The sequence below is a fragment of the Microtus oregoni genome, unplaced genomic scaffold (assembly GCF_018167655.1).
Source record: "Microtus oregoni isolate MIOR12 unplaced genomic scaffold, Mior012 000001F_ref0000356, whole genome shotgun sequence".
Lineage (NCBI taxonomy): Eukaryota > Metazoa > Chordata > Mammalia > Rodentia > Cricetidae > Microtus > Microtus oregoni.
The window spans coordinates 398,272-413,304 of NW_024543060.1; the positions used below are offsets into that span (position 1 = coordinate 398,272).

The 15,033-nt window shown below is 39.9% G+C and overlaps 1 protein-coding gene across 1 annotated transcript; it reads right to left on the reverse strand.

The window, feature by feature from the left end:
* Window positions 1-5,021: 5,021 nt before the first annotated feature.
* Window positions 5,022-14,827, reverse strand: LOC121458118 (ankyrin repeat domain-containing protein 7-like). Its single transcript, XM_041667250.1, has 6 exons — window positions 14,574-14,827; window positions 11,583-11,700; window positions 10,695-10,868; window positions 9,252-9,358; window positions 5,989-6,050; window positions 5,022-5,188 (listed from the first exon to the last, which is right to left on the reverse strand). The coding sequence occupies exons 1-6, from the start codon at window positions 14,825-14,827 to the stop codon at window positions 5,022-5,024; spliced, it is 882 nt and encodes a 293-aa protein (XP_041523184.1).
* Between the last annotated feature and the right edge of the window lie 206 nt (window positions 14,828-15,033).

The following is a 15,033-nucleotide window of genomic DNA, read 5'->3' on the forward strand; positions in this document are numbered from 1 at the left end:
TGTTAGAGGCAAGCATGCGCTTTCATCTAAGAGAGGCTTCCTGACTCAGCTTTAGCTGCAAAGCCTGTAGCTCATTAAGAGGTCCTGCCACGAAACACTTAAACGGTGTTGACTAAAAGCTGAACGCATGCTTTTCGGTTTTCAGCCGTAGCAGGAAAAAAGCTGCGCCGTTTAAAAATGCCGGCTTTCTGGGCCATCCTGCCAGGGCAAACTCTGACTGTTTGAGGCAGGAGGGCCGGCTACCGAGAGAGGACTTGAGTGTTGTCTGTTGTAGCTCACTTGCTGGCAGGGACCTTGAAATGCCATACAGTTGTTGCAGTAAACATAGCTACAGCCTGTATATCCGCCATGAGGCTGGAAAGCTAAGAAATGGACTGGATCTAGCTGGCAAAGCCACGCCTTTAGTCCTACTGAGATTGCTTGGTAAATTAAAGACTCATGTGGTCAGAAAAAGAGAGATATACAGTAAAGAGAGATTCAAAGACAAAGAAAAGTTTTAAATGGTTTACAGTGTGTTAAAAATATATGCAGACTAAAAGTTGAAGTTCTTAAAGTAAAAAACATAAAAAAAGGAAGAGAGTTGTTGTGTGTGGTAGCACACGCCTTTAATCCCAGTGCCTAGAAGGCAGAGACAAACAGATCTCTGTGAGTTCAAGGTGTAGTAGTGTACACCTTTAATCCCGAATGCCTGGGAGGCAGAGACAGGCAGATCTCTGAGAGTTCAAAGACAGCCTGGTCTACAGAGTTACTTCAGGTCAAAGATACAGAGAACCTATCTCAAAAAGCAAAAAGTTAAAAGTAAAAATAAACAAAATAGAGGTTAAAATAAAACGAACAAAGATGGAAAATACACAGAGAATCTTGATATTGTATGCTATTATGCTCTCTTTGAATTGTTTGAATCCTGAGGAAGGAGCAAGAGCTGCTAAAAGATATTTATTTATAAATGCTGCTGAACTAATCCAACATAGATATTTTGAATTTGGATCTAAGGATATGATACTTTGGAAAGGAGTTTCTTATTTTGTTTTCACAGAGGATGAGACGCTGTTCATTTCTTCTATTCCGATTTGGTATGATGGACCACGTCCTCCTGAATGGTTCCTGTGCACACCTTCAAAAAACTGCTTCGCTCAACTGCTGAGATGAAACTAGCACACAGGTTATACCATGAAAGACCTAATTAACAACGCCCCCATTCAGCAGGAAGCAGTTTGGAGAGAAAAAACTGTGCCCATGTTCCCAAATATGGTTTATAAACGTCCTTTTACATTTAAAGGGGGATATGATATAGATATGAATAATTTGCATTAGTATAGATTTTGCTTTATTGATAGAGATTTAAGGTCAATTTTGTTATATCTATAAGTGTTTCTGATTTTGATTAAGGTATTGTGATTTTGTAGTTCATTTAAATATGTACTGAATAATTAAGAAATATAGGTTGTTAATGGATAATCATTGATAATAGTAAAGCTTGTAGTCATGTTAGTTAGATTTTCTAGATATATAGAGATATATTTTAGATAGACATTCTTCATGTCTTTCAAAGATTATAGAATAGGACATTTAATGTTTTAATAACTGAGGACTTTTCATGACAATGAGACACTCTGCTCCTGGCAGCACCAATGTACTTCAAGAGGAAGATGGGCATCAAAGAGGCACCTTATGGAGTTTGATAGCCATTTGGGCAAGAAACTGCTCTTGCCTGGACTATTGTATAAACTGGACACAGAGAACCCGCAGAGAGAGGACTACTGAACTTGCCTAAGGTGAGATGATCTTTCGGGGTTCCTGATTCATGAAAGAGTCTGCGAGACATTCTGCAGGACACAACAGATAGTGACTGAACTGACTTTGAATTTTCCTGCTTTATGGAAATGTCTGCTGGATACCATGGGCCTGAAGGCTGAAGATGGATGCCCCAACGGTACAGAGGAACTTTGTGTGACTGTCCAGGCAGCAAGATGTCTCTGTCATTTCTAGAGTTTTAAAAGTTGCTTTTTTCTTGTTTGCTTATATAGTATTGTATCTTTCTGGAGTCTTTGATGGAGTTAAGAATAGTTAGTTATAGTTTTCCTTAGTTATGATAAAGATTATTGTAACTTTTACTTGATAACTGTTTTGTTATATGTAATTTTGCTATGTTAAAGTTAAAGCCTTTTTTTTTTGTTTAAACCGAAAATGGGGAAATGATGGAGGAAGGTCATTGGTCATTAGCTAATAAAGGAACTGCCTTGGCCCATTTTATTGGTTAGAGGATAGGTGGGAGGAGTAAACAGAACAGAACGCTGGGAGGAAGAGGAAGTGAGGTCAGACTCGACAGCTCTGCTCTGGAGCAGATGCCTGAGAGAGACGCCATGCCCTGCTCCCGGGATGAAGCTCCGACATAGGCTAGAATCTTCCCGGTAAGCGCACCTTAGGGTGCCACACACAGATGATTAGAAATGGGCTAAATTAATATATGAGAATTAGCCTAGAAGAGAATGGGCCAAGCAGTGTTTAAAAAAATACAGTGTCCTTGTAATTATTTCGGGTAAAGCTAGCCGAGCAGGCAGACGGGGTGCCGGGGAGGCAGCCCCGCCGCGCCCCCTATTACTACAGGACATGATGGTTGAGTATACAACTCATGTCCACGATCTAAAAACAATAAATTTTCAGTCTAAAAATACATTGAAAAAACTGTGGGGTTGTAAGACAACACAAAAATTGAGTGTATAAATCAGTATCTATCTGAGAATACAACCAATAATTAGCTTGTTATCTTTGAATTTCCTTAGTCTTTATATATTGTTAGACCTTACCTGCAAGAAGGCTTTATGTCAGTGCTGAAATTTTCTTCTAAAAAAATCAAAATTAATTCATTACAATGCTAGAGAAATATAACACATAAAATTATTAGACAAATAGTATAATTTTTTGAGATTAATCTAGATTATTCTAGAGTAAATACTCCTTTGTAAGAAATTTCCTCATGGGGAATTCATTCATTTTCTTAATATTTCAAATAAAAGAAGACTTAAATTTAACAAGCATAATACCTAAAGTTAAACACCCACCCATAAACAATTGAGATGATCCTAAATGATCTCTCTCAGACAGATGGAGAGTAGCATCCTTACCAGTATAAGCATCAATTGACTGTGTCACAAAATAGCTTCTGTGGTTCTTGTTTGACTTTGGGATAATGACACTTGAGAAAAATTCTAGAGTCTGGATGGTGGCACACAACTTTAATCCCAGCACATGGGTGGCAAAGGCAGGTGGATCCCTGTGATTCCCAAGACAGCCAGAACTACCTAACAATGAGACGGTGTCTCACAAACAAAACAACAGATTCAAAATGGAAAAAAAAATCCATGATCCTATACACATTTTTGTTCTTCAGGGAAACTAAGAATCTTGTTCAGCTTTTTAGTTAAAATTGTTCATTTTATGGTACAAACTGCTACCACTGGGACTACATGTATGGCTTTTGTCTTTTGTATCAGGGTATAACCTAACAGAAAGAAAGAGAAGAGGGGCAAAAACTTTTACCTAACAGCTCAAGGGAGTGCAACAGGATTCCTCTCCTCATCCCTGTTGAGGGAAGAAGTTCCTTAGTTTTATCTGTGTTCCCAGCCTTATATGCAGCTTAAAGGATGCTCATGAAAGCAGGTATCATCTCCCCTGAAAAGAATTATTGGAAATATCCCTCCCTTGGTAGTAATGACCCCGAGCTCTACCTCAGGTGAGAGAGCAGCAGAGAAGAAGCTGTGAGACTGGAGCAGCAAATTCCATGGGCTTCCTTCTGACATAGGATCATTGTACATGCTTACATATGTAAACAATAAACTCACTGAATCCTTCCCTAGACACTTGCAGCTTGCTTTTAGAAATAAACATTTGAGTTGGGCAGTGATGGTACACTCCTTTAATCCCAGCACTTGGTACCAGAGACATGCAGATCTCTGTAATTTCAAGCTTAGCCTTGTCTACAGAATGAATTTCAGGTTAGGCTCAAAGTCAACACACAGGAAAACCCTGTCTCACAAAACCAAAATAAACATAAGAAAACAAAAATGAAATGAAACTTTGATTTATTTTTTTGTCTTGATTAAAGTCAGAGAAACTTAATGTGCTTTCATAGCATTCCTCATGACTCAGGAAGGTCATTTGAACCACCAACTAGTGGACTGGGATTGCGGCTCAGTAGGAAAGCCTATGCTTATTATGCAGGAGGCCTCAGTCAGTTCTCACCACCATAAAAGCCATGAACAGTAAACTTCATAATACAGTGACACAAAGCTGTCTCCATCACAATAATATTGACTCTCTTCATCTTACCTCTTGAGAGAAGAGGGTTTTGTTTTTTTTAACCTTTTTTTATTGCGAAAAGGAGAAAAAAAAACAAGTTTCCTCCTCCTCCTAGCCTCCCATTTCTCTTCCCATCCTCCCACCCTTCTCCCCCTCCTCCCACCCTTCTCCCCCTCCTCCCACCCTTCTCCCCCTCCCCCCACTCCTCTCCCCCTCCCTCTCCAGTCCAAAGAGCAGTCAGGGTTCCCTGCCCTATGGTAAGTCCTAGGTCCTCCCCCTCCGTCCATTTCTAGGAAGGTGAACATCCAAACTGGCTAGGCTCCCACAAAGCCAGCACATTACATAGGTTCAAAACCCCGTGCCATTGTCCTTGGCTTCTCATCAGCCCTCATTTTCGCCATGCTCAGAGAGTCCAGTTTTATCCCATGCTTTTTCAGTCACAGTCCAGCTGGCCTTGGTGAGCTCCCAATAGATCAGCTCCACTGTCTCAGTGGGTGGGTGCACCCCTCGTGGTCCTGACTTCTTTGCTCATTTTCTCCCTCCTTCTGCTCCTCATTGGGACCTTGGGAGCTCAGTCCAGTGCTCCAGTGTGGGTCTCTATCTCTATCTCCATCCATCACCAGATGAAGGGAGAAGAGGGTTTTGGATTCACTACCTAGTGTGGTTGTCACTGACAACTGAGGTATAAAAGACACTGTGATGTCAGTTACTGAAAGTAAATACTACGTGGTGTTCCTGCCACTGCCACAAAGTCTCTCCAGACTCAATGGAGAAGCAGACAATTCTTTGAAATACAGAATGATGTCATTTTCTACACTCTGCTTTTTTCCAATATTTATTCCTGAATCATGCTTTGCAGCATGGAAATGATATTCACCCTTACCATGTTCTATAAGAAAAACTAAAGAGAAAAGTACTGAAGGTAGGGATAATGGGTAGGGTGCTTGCCTAGAATGCTCCCAAAGCCTTGTGCTCAATGTCTAGCTCTTCAGAAAACCAAATCAAAACAAAAAACAAGGAAAGAAGAGAAGAAAGGAAGGAAGGAAGAAAGGAAGGAAGAAAGAAAAAGAAAAGGAAAACATGTCAGGATTGATAAGTCTTCATAAACTCAATACGTTCATTACAGAATGAAGCTTTCACCCCTAAATGGGAGATTTCTAAAGAAAACAATTATACAGTAGGACAAAACTGTTCAAATTGAGAAATTGCACAGACATTAAAGAGGTCAGAAGATTCTAATTATGTCATAAGGTAGGAAATTATTTAATGAAAGTTATTGATTACTGAGGTTGGTTTGTGACATAATTACATTCTAGTGACACCTACCTGTGTACTGTTATGCAGTACAAAATACAAGACTTTTGTCATAAAACTCAAGTAGAATATGTATTTCTAATAATCCTATTTGCTGCAATGTGACTATGGAGGACACGTGTGTAAAGTTGATTTCTCCTTTATTCAAAGGCAGTACAGATATCAGCATTAATATAAAATAAGCAATGTTTTGACAATATATTTTTACAGTTGAAAGTTCTTTGAAATAAATTCTTAATTCTGACTTTTCAGAATATTTGAAAACCACAGAACTGCATTTATACTGGATTTCCTTAACTCCTTTTTGGGGATCTAAAATCTTTACTCTTCCTTATTTTCTTTAGGGAAGGTAGGAGCAGTTGGAGTCATTCTTACCTTCGTTGGAGTTGGCACAGGTTTTCATTGATTGCTCTGATTCTACTGCAGCTGCTCCTCCACTGTGACATATGTTTAAAAGTGATCAGCATTTAACTAGTCATATAAAAATACTTAGCATGTTTTCTAAATTCTTTATTTTTGAGTTCCTAATATATCTCTCATTAGATATTTACAAATAATTTTTTGAAACAGGTCTCATTATGCAGTCCAGATTACTTTAAACCCACTATATGCATCATGTTGGTCTTGAAATCAAAGCGATCTGTGTGCCTCCTGTTTTCCAAGTTCTGGGATTAAAGGCATGGGCAACAAGGCCCAGCCTAATAACTCTAAACTAATTCTTCAACAGTTGGTGATGATTAATGACTGCTGTCCTTCCCACCTTCCCTCATAGAGAAGAAACAGAGGAAATTTAGCTCTTGATAAAAACACACACTCTCTTCTCTCTCTCTCTCTCTCTCTCTCTCTCTCTCTCTCTCTCTCTTGCACACACACACGAATGATAGCAGTGCTTTTTCCATAGATTTGCTTGAATGCTCCAGTAACCTTATATTTATATGCTCGTGGTATCAGTGTTCCTGTTCCACTCATCTGCCTGCTTGTCCCTAAGGCCCCACAGTCCTATCTGTCAGAACTCTTTGGAGGTATTTTGTTGAGTACTATGCTCTCAATGGTCAGTATATGAAAAAGTATTTTTTTTTTGCTTCTAAGCATCCTTCTGCCTGCATTCTTAGAAGCCATGACAGTTGTGGCACCTTCAAATTGTTTTAACAGTTCTTTCATGTGTGAATGCTGAAACCACCGCCTGGCTGTTTCTTTGTTCATAAGCCTTTTTGTGTAATCCTGAGTCTTTGTAACTCACGACCAGCTTCCAAACTCAAGAAAAGCAACACTCTTTTGTCAGCTATATTCTTCCCAGGTCACAGCTAAGACTGCTGTACTTCAGGGCCTATTTCCAGGATATTCTGGACCAGCAGCTTTATTTTCCTAGTTTCTGCTTTGGCTGTCATCACAGTCTTGGAACTTGTCATGGGGACTTTTCACCTGTGGTGTGAAGCTAGTCCAAAATAGCACCGCTGCTGAAGTGATCTGCAGAAAACTAAGAAAACCTTCAACCTTGACCACTATTTCCAATGTCTTTTTAGCAGATAATGATCCCCAGTCTTACTAGATCAACAACCTAAACTTACTTTTTCATCTTCATATTTGATATGCATTCCTGTTCACATCTGTGTATGCATTTGTGTCTGTTGATCCTAGTGCATGTTTTTTAGGTCAGAGGACATCCTTGACTGGCAGTCCTTGCCTCCTAACTTAGTTTTGAGGCAGAGTTTCTTGTTGTTAACAGCTGTACAAAGCAAGACTATCTAAAGTATAACTTTCCAGACAGTCTCCTCTCTCCATCTCCCATGTCCCTCAAGGTTCCCTGAGATTAAGATGCACACAGCACATGAGGCCCTTTCTGTGTTCTGAGGAGCTGAACTCTGAAATCTTGGGTTTGTGTGATAAGTACTTTATTCCTGAGACATGATCCTAGTCGTGAATTCCTAAAACTGTGCTATTCCATGTCAAAGTAACAAGCATACTTTATTTGCTTCAAAAGTACCAGCTTTACAAATTTCTGTCTATCTTGTATTGAAGGAAGAATAAATGACCTCAAATGGTTCTTCTTAGAGGGAAACACAGACCCTCTAACTGGATTAGAGGTTTAATTGAAAGTGCTCTGCACTCAGAAGCCTTAGTTCCATAATTAATAACAATACACTTATAGCCACCTCTTTAATTTAGACACAAAGTCTTCTTTTAAAAATTGAGTGTTTTAGAGCCAGATAGATGGCTCAGTGGGTATACATATTGTCACAGTAGCCAAGAATTCAACAAAAAGTCAGACACTGTGTAATATATCTATAATCCCAGCACTTTTATAGTACAAAGGAAGTGGAGGTAGTAAGATACCAAAGAGGCTTCCCAACCTGCTTACCTGGAGTAAGTGGCCAAGTGCCAAATAAAAATAGAAAAAAAAATGCCTCAAATAAGATGGAAGACAAAGCCATCACACAGTGTTGTACTGTGCCTTGGTTGGGAATATCAGTGCATGCATGTCCTCTGATACAAAAACAAGTACATGAAGATGAGGGATGCTAAACCATGTTTAGAATATATGGTATGTCCAAAGTGTATTTTCAATAAAAACATACACAACACACAGGCTTTACTTTTTAATTCATCTGACTTTAAACTTGCATGTATGAACAAAAAAGGTAATCATTTAATTTTTAATGCTGAAATCATCTTAAATACCAAGTTCCATTTTAGAGCTGCTATTTCTGTGATAAAACACCATGACCAATATGAACTTGGGGACCAAAGGATTCATTTGGCTTATATGTCTGCACCATAGTCCATCATTAAAGGAAGATAGGGCAGGAACTCAAACAGGGAAGGAAGCTGGAGGCAGGAGCTTACAGAGGACATGGAAGAGAGCTGCTTACTGGCTTGCTCATTCTGCTTTCTTATAGAACTCAGGGCCATGAGCCCTGGAACAGCACCTCCCATGATGTGTTGGGCCCTTATCCATCAATCACTAATTAAGAAAATGCCTTACAACCAGATCTATGGAGGCATTTTCTCAATGGAGTCTTAGTTCTTTGTACTCATTTTGGACAAGTGTCCCTATCCAGATTAGCTGTTTCAGGAGTTTGGGTGTACAGATTCACATCTGACTAACACAGTGTCAAGATAGTTCAGACAGGACAGGGGAAAATAGTAGCATCTGGTAATATCATCTAATTGATGGATACCCTAAACTATTTGCTTACTCAAATTCACTTAAAGCAAAGTGAGTGATCAAAGAGACAACATGATTTGAAAAAAATATTTAAATTGAACATATATAAGAAGCAAATATATAAGGAACAGGCTAAAAATAATAAAATTATACATTTCAGTGTTGATAATAAACTTGACACTTTTCAAAGTAAACAACATTAATGTGAAATTGCCTTAACAAGTAGAAAATTGCCAATCAAATCAGATTAGAAATGATCACGTGTTTTTGAATGGGAAGCTGAGCCCTGGTACACACTGTTCCTTTTTTTATGTTGGAACAGTCTCTTTTCCAGCTCACACTCCCTGTGAGCTAGTCTTTCTCAATATATGCTTATGAGTTGAAGCCATCTTCCCTCTACCATTTTAGTGTTCATTACTTAAGCAATGAGACCCTCAAGAACAGCACTAAGATTGTAAAAAAGAAATGGTACCTATTTGGTGTAAGCTCCGAAGGTGCATCTGCACCGTTTTCAATTAAAAACTCTGCCATTTTAAGTTGATTTTCAAACAAAGCGAGTTTATAGGGTGTCAAACCATACTGTAAAGGAAAAATTTCATTTTATAAATTGACATGCTTTTCAAATGAAAAATGTATCACAGATTTTGAAAACAAAATGAGTCACAAAAGGATAGATTTTCCTTCAGCCCTTGCTGCAGATTCACACACACAGGGCTTCCCTTTCCTTTGAAACATCTTTCCCTGTCCAACAATGCCCGCGAACACCACTATTTCCAGAACTTCCCACAAACGCTTGCTGGTTCCAAGTTTCTTAGCTCCATAGAGAGCTCAATTGCCCCAATCCTAAAACATGGATTTGGTATGCCTCTGTTGAATGAGTGAACCCAAGTGGCATCTCTGGAGCAGTTTCTCAACCTGTTTTTCAAAACTATTTTCCCTAACCTAAAAATTTTCTCCCAAACCAAACATCGTTTCCTGTTGTAGTGGTCCAAAAGATGCTGGAGGAAGACCTCAGACTCAAATGGTATGTAAACACAAAGAGTGCTTATTCTTCAGAAATAGCCAGCATGCAACAGTCCATCACCCATATAAAGTGATAATGAGCACCACAAAGACATACAGGCCCTTTTAAAGTGGACGTGGGGAATTCTATCTTTTTAATCTTTTAAATATTTTTTCAATAATTGGGCAGTCAGGGAGCAGTTACATGGGGGGGGGCATGTTGATTGGACAGAATTAGTAACAGTTTCATCCATTGTGGGATTTTTCTGACACATATAGTCAGTAGCAGCCAGATCCTGCAACTCTGGTCTTCCAGCCTTATAAGGCCAGGTTTGGAACTGTTTAGCCAATTGGCTAAACTTGACTGGGGAACGTCCTGGATTCAGGCTTAGGTCATTAATTACAATGGAGTTGCTCCTTGTCTAAGATAGAGTCCCATTTTGGCCCCTTTGTTATTTACATGTAACATCTGAAAACGTTAAGTGAAAATGTCTTCTCAGCATGTTTTCTTCAATGATCAAATTTCCACATTTACCTGTGTGCCTGTGACCTTCCCACTCTAGCCTCATCTCTGAGGGACAAGTCACATCAGTAACTTCTTAATTGCAACAGATTTCTGTTTTTTTCTACAGACATATATCTTAAAATTATTTTTTTCTATTGTTTGTGTGTATGTGAAGTATGTGTGGGCCCAAGTCCTTTACTTGTTGAATTTTAAAGGAAAGCCCAAATCTGAAACAAAATGTGCTGTGCTGAGTTCCTTTAAGTTACCTACAAAACTATGAAAAACAGATTTGGAAAAAATGCTTTACTCTGAACAGATTCAGTGAGACTGCTTGAGCTTCAGAATATGGAAAGAGATCTGAGTGTCATTGCTAGAAGTACATTGTGAATGAAGTTGAATGATTCTTACCTCTGTTTTGGCTTTAATATCTACATTATACTCCAGCAGTTTGCTGACAACTGGTATGTTCCCTCTGCAAATGGCGTGGTGGAGGGCAGCATCGCCATTGGCATCTACAATGTGGGGATCAGCCCCGTGCATGAGGAGAATAGAGATGCATTCTACATTGTCCCGCTGGGCGGCCTGTGGGTATTGGATAAAGAAAGAGACACTGAAATCAAGAACTTTAATAAGCATTCCAACAATTCCATTGACTAGTTACCCTTGGATCAGACCAATTGTTTAGGTCATGCATATTATCCCTCTCAAGTAACCAGACTTTCCTAAATTCATAACCTCCCCACCAAAGTTTTCCAAGTGGTAGAGTTTCAGAGGTGTGCCACCACACCTAGATATTAAAGCATTTCACTAGCACCGTTTAGCTATTTTTGTAGTGGGGGAGGTTGCTTGTTCATTTGCTTGTTTTGATAACTTGACACAGGTTGAAGACACCTGGAAAAAAAGAATCTCACTTGAAGAACTGGCTCCACCAGACTGGACTCTGAGAAGCATGTATAGCATTTTCTTGATTGAGGTTGATCTGGGAGGGCACAGCTTCCTAGGGGTGGTGGCATGACTGGGAAGGTTATTCTGAGTAGTATAAGATATCTGAGCAAGCCTTGGAAAAAGCCACGGGAAAGCATCATTCCCCCATGACCTCTGCTTCATTTCCTGCCTCAGGTCCTGATTGAACTCCTGACCTGGTTTCCCTTCATGACTGACTGTGATGTGGAACTGTAAGCCAATAAACCTTTCCTTTCCTGAGATGGTTTTGGCCAGTGTTTCATCACAGCAACAAAAACCAAACAAGGATAATTTCTAATCCATTTTGTACCAAAAGTGTTTCACGATAGTTACCTTTATTAGGGGAGTGCAGCCTTCATCATCCTTCATATTAATATCGGTAGAGTCGTTGGATAATAGCAATGTTACTACATTAGGATGATTATGGGCAGAGGCGTAGTGCAGTGAACTCCTACAAATTGAGAGGACATTTTAGGAAATTACAGATTATTATGTAAAGGCACACTCAAGTAGACACCAATGTGCATTTCCTTCTGATGTAAAAGAAGAAACTAAAATTTTCTTATTTACTTATTTCTCTACTCAGGTGTTCATTTTCTGTGCTAGGCATATAGCGCATGGCTGTCCCATTCAAGGCGAGTGCTCTATCACAAGCTTCACCCTTCCTCAGAGCAGCCTCTCTGGATAACAGGAGAATGCCCAGTAGATTGAACTCAGATTGGATTTGAATCCTACTCTAATCACTGAGTGTTACTAGTTAGAACATAGACCTCCTATGAGCTCCACAAATCAATCTCTCCATCTGTAGAATGGGGATTCAACACTGCAGCTCTCTTACACAGTGCTGCTGTGACGCTTCAACTCACATCTTCAAGAGCACGTACAAATGCTTCCAGCACCTGACAGCTCAGTGTTGCTGGATACAATTACAATTTGTTCCTAATGGTAACAAACACAATATTTCAATGAAGAGAAATAGCAGAATTATACCTACTGCAGATGTGAAAGATTTTACTCAAGTATCTTTACAATATTTTAAAACTATATTCCCTAAGCTGGCCTTGATTTGGTAATCCTCCTAGTAGGTAGGAATGCAGGCAGTTCCACTGCACCCACCTTACTCTTTATTTCACACTTTAGAATCGCTGATGTCTGCCACTTATAATTCATGATATTTTATGACTATAATTGGCAATGTTTTTTACTTTGCTACCATACAAAATAAAAGGTCACCATGCAGTCCATTGTGCCTGACATCCAATGAAATATGACACAATCCACAGGCCCATGACACTTCTAAAGGTCACATGTATCTATGTAAATTTCTGCTCTTAAGACTATGAAATGTAAACTATTTAGAATAGCAATAACAACAAACAAAAATCTAAAATTTCAGTCATCAATACTTAAACTTTTTTTTCATTTCTCTTTGCCCAGAATTAATGTTTCTATATTTGCTGCCAACAGGGACACAGCATAGTCCTCAGTCAATAGACAAAATGTCCATGTTAATATAGACACCAGGTGGTAGCAAATGGCTTTGCCTTATACCTCCATGAATTAGCACCAAAACTGAGCAAATCTATCCAGAAGGAGATAACCCATGGTATCATAGCTCCCTTGCTTTGATTTTCAAAAAGTTTAAAGACAAAAATTACTAGGGATTCAATTGAGCATCATTCATTGTTTTCAATATTTAAATTTATAGAATGTCAGGAAAGCTGACTGAACAGAGAAATGTAATATCTTATGAATGAGAGGGTCTTGAGAGCTAGTAGATTTGTATGCTGTACAGTAGATATCTAAGTTATGTGCAGGGAATAAGTGGATTGGCAGAATGGATAAATACAGCTGGAAAATTCAGTGTTTCTAAAGAATACACATATTAAGCAAAAATACTTTGAAACAATAATTTACTGTTCTATTATTTGTATGAAGCTCTAATTTGGAAGACTGAATAACTATAGACTAAATAACCTCACAACTACAGACATGATCAAGAAGCATGTGAGCTATGGAGAATCTACTGTTGAGGGTCATTGTTTCCTGCCTATAATCTAGTGAGAAACAGGAAACAAGGACTAGGAAAGAGGGCTGCAGTGATTGTTACAACTCAGTTGGAAAATCACTCACCCTGCAAGCCTGAGACCCCAACTTCAGAATCCCCAGCACCTTGAGAAACTGGTGCTGGAGATACTGGTGGATACAGGAGGATCCCCAAATCTATTTTGCCAGCAAGTCTAATCAGTATACTCCAAGACAATCAGTCAAACACAGCAGGGATTTGGGTGAGAGAATCTGTCTAAAAAGCTGAGGTGGAGAAACCACAGGGTGGTTCATTAGGTGAGGGCACCTACTGGCAGAGCCAATGGCCTATGTTCAATCCCCAGAATCCACAACGTGGCAGAACACAGCTGTCGATAGTTCTCTTCTGACCTTCAGACACTTGCTTGGCATGTGTGAGGCACAGGTGCATACACACATATGATTTTTTTTAATGAGATGAAAAGAAATTTTCAAAGAGAATGTCAACCGTTAGCCTTCTAGTATTTACCAAAACACACACAACATGTATATAAGGGGCCGGGGGACAGAGTTATAGTTCAAGTTGAAAATTTCCTTATGAAATCCCTCAGCAAGCATAAAACAGACATAAGATTTCTTGTTAATTCTTTGGGGTTTTTTTTGGCTTTGAGTTGGCTTTTTATGTGAAAATTTATCTTATGATACAATTTTCTGTGTTGCATATAACATAGCATTAAAACATATACATTACAGGGCTGGAGAGATGGCTTGGCATTTACAAGCTCTAGTTTTTCCTGAAGAGGACCTGGGTTTGATTCCTAGTACCCACACAGCAGATCACAACTGTCCATGACCCCAGTTCCAGGAGATCCAACACCCTCTTCCTATGCTTGTGTGGTACACTGAAAATACATGCAGCCAAAACACTCAAACCTAAAACATTATAAGTGTACACATAAAAAGATGTATGTGGTTTCCTTAGCTAAATTCCTTTAAAGCCCTCAGTAAAGTGCTCTAAAAGAGACAATGTAAAGGGATTTGTAAACTAACTGAAGTTCTTTGTTTTGCTTCTCTTAAAGAAAGCCTCGGAGCTGCCCTTCCAAGGTGTGCAGGTTTCAGGTGCCTAGGAGCTTAAAGCAGGTACAAACCCAGAGGTCTCCATGAAAGAAGAGCCTTAAGCATGACATCTGCCCTCCCACAGGCTGCAGATCTGGAAGGTATGTTTCTCCCTAGTAGACCCTGACTGTCCCCAACAGTTTCTGCCCCTCCTGCCCCTCGCCCCTCCTCAGGCCCCATTACCTGCTCCTTCTGTCGCACTCGTTAACACGGTGTTCCCTGGCATTGATCAATCTCTCGACTAATTTGACATCACCCACACTGGCCGCCCTTTGTAATCGGCCCACGGGATCGTACCCAATTAGGTACAAAGGAAATCGCTGCTGTCTTCTACCCAAGCACCCACGACCCAGGCATGCGGGCCACAGGTGGGTATACCAGGGAGACCGCTGAGGGGCCCGAATGGTTAGGGCATCATACTCCATATCTTCCTGCATGTTAAGGCTCTACAGGCCCTCCTGGCCCTCCCGACAACCCCGCCCCCCCTCCCAGCCCTCCTTGCCCTCCCGGCCCTCCTGGCCCTCCTGGCCCTCCCGGGCCTACTGCCCCTCCCTTCCTTCCCCTTTAACCACCCCCACCCTCCCAAACCCAGTAGTAAACGTTCAAAATCTGGTTAAAATTCCCCACTGAACCAAATAAGCGT

What these genes read in the sequence shown, in the direction of transcription:
- LOC121458118 (XM_041667250.1), bottom strand. Translation starts at nt 14,827, where the DNA reads ATGCAGGAAGATATGGAGTATGATGCCCTAACCATTCGGGCCCCTCAG. An exon ending in ATATTAAAGCCAAAACAGAG is followed by an intron (nt 9,359 to 10,694) that starts GTAAGAATCATT and finishes TTTCCTTTACAG; the next exon opens with TATGGTTTGACACCCTATAA. An exon ending in TCGGAGCTTACACCAAATAG is followed by an intron (nt 6,051 to 9,251) that starts GTACCATTTCTT and finishes CATATGTCACAG; the next exon opens with TGGAGGAGCAGCTGCAGTAG.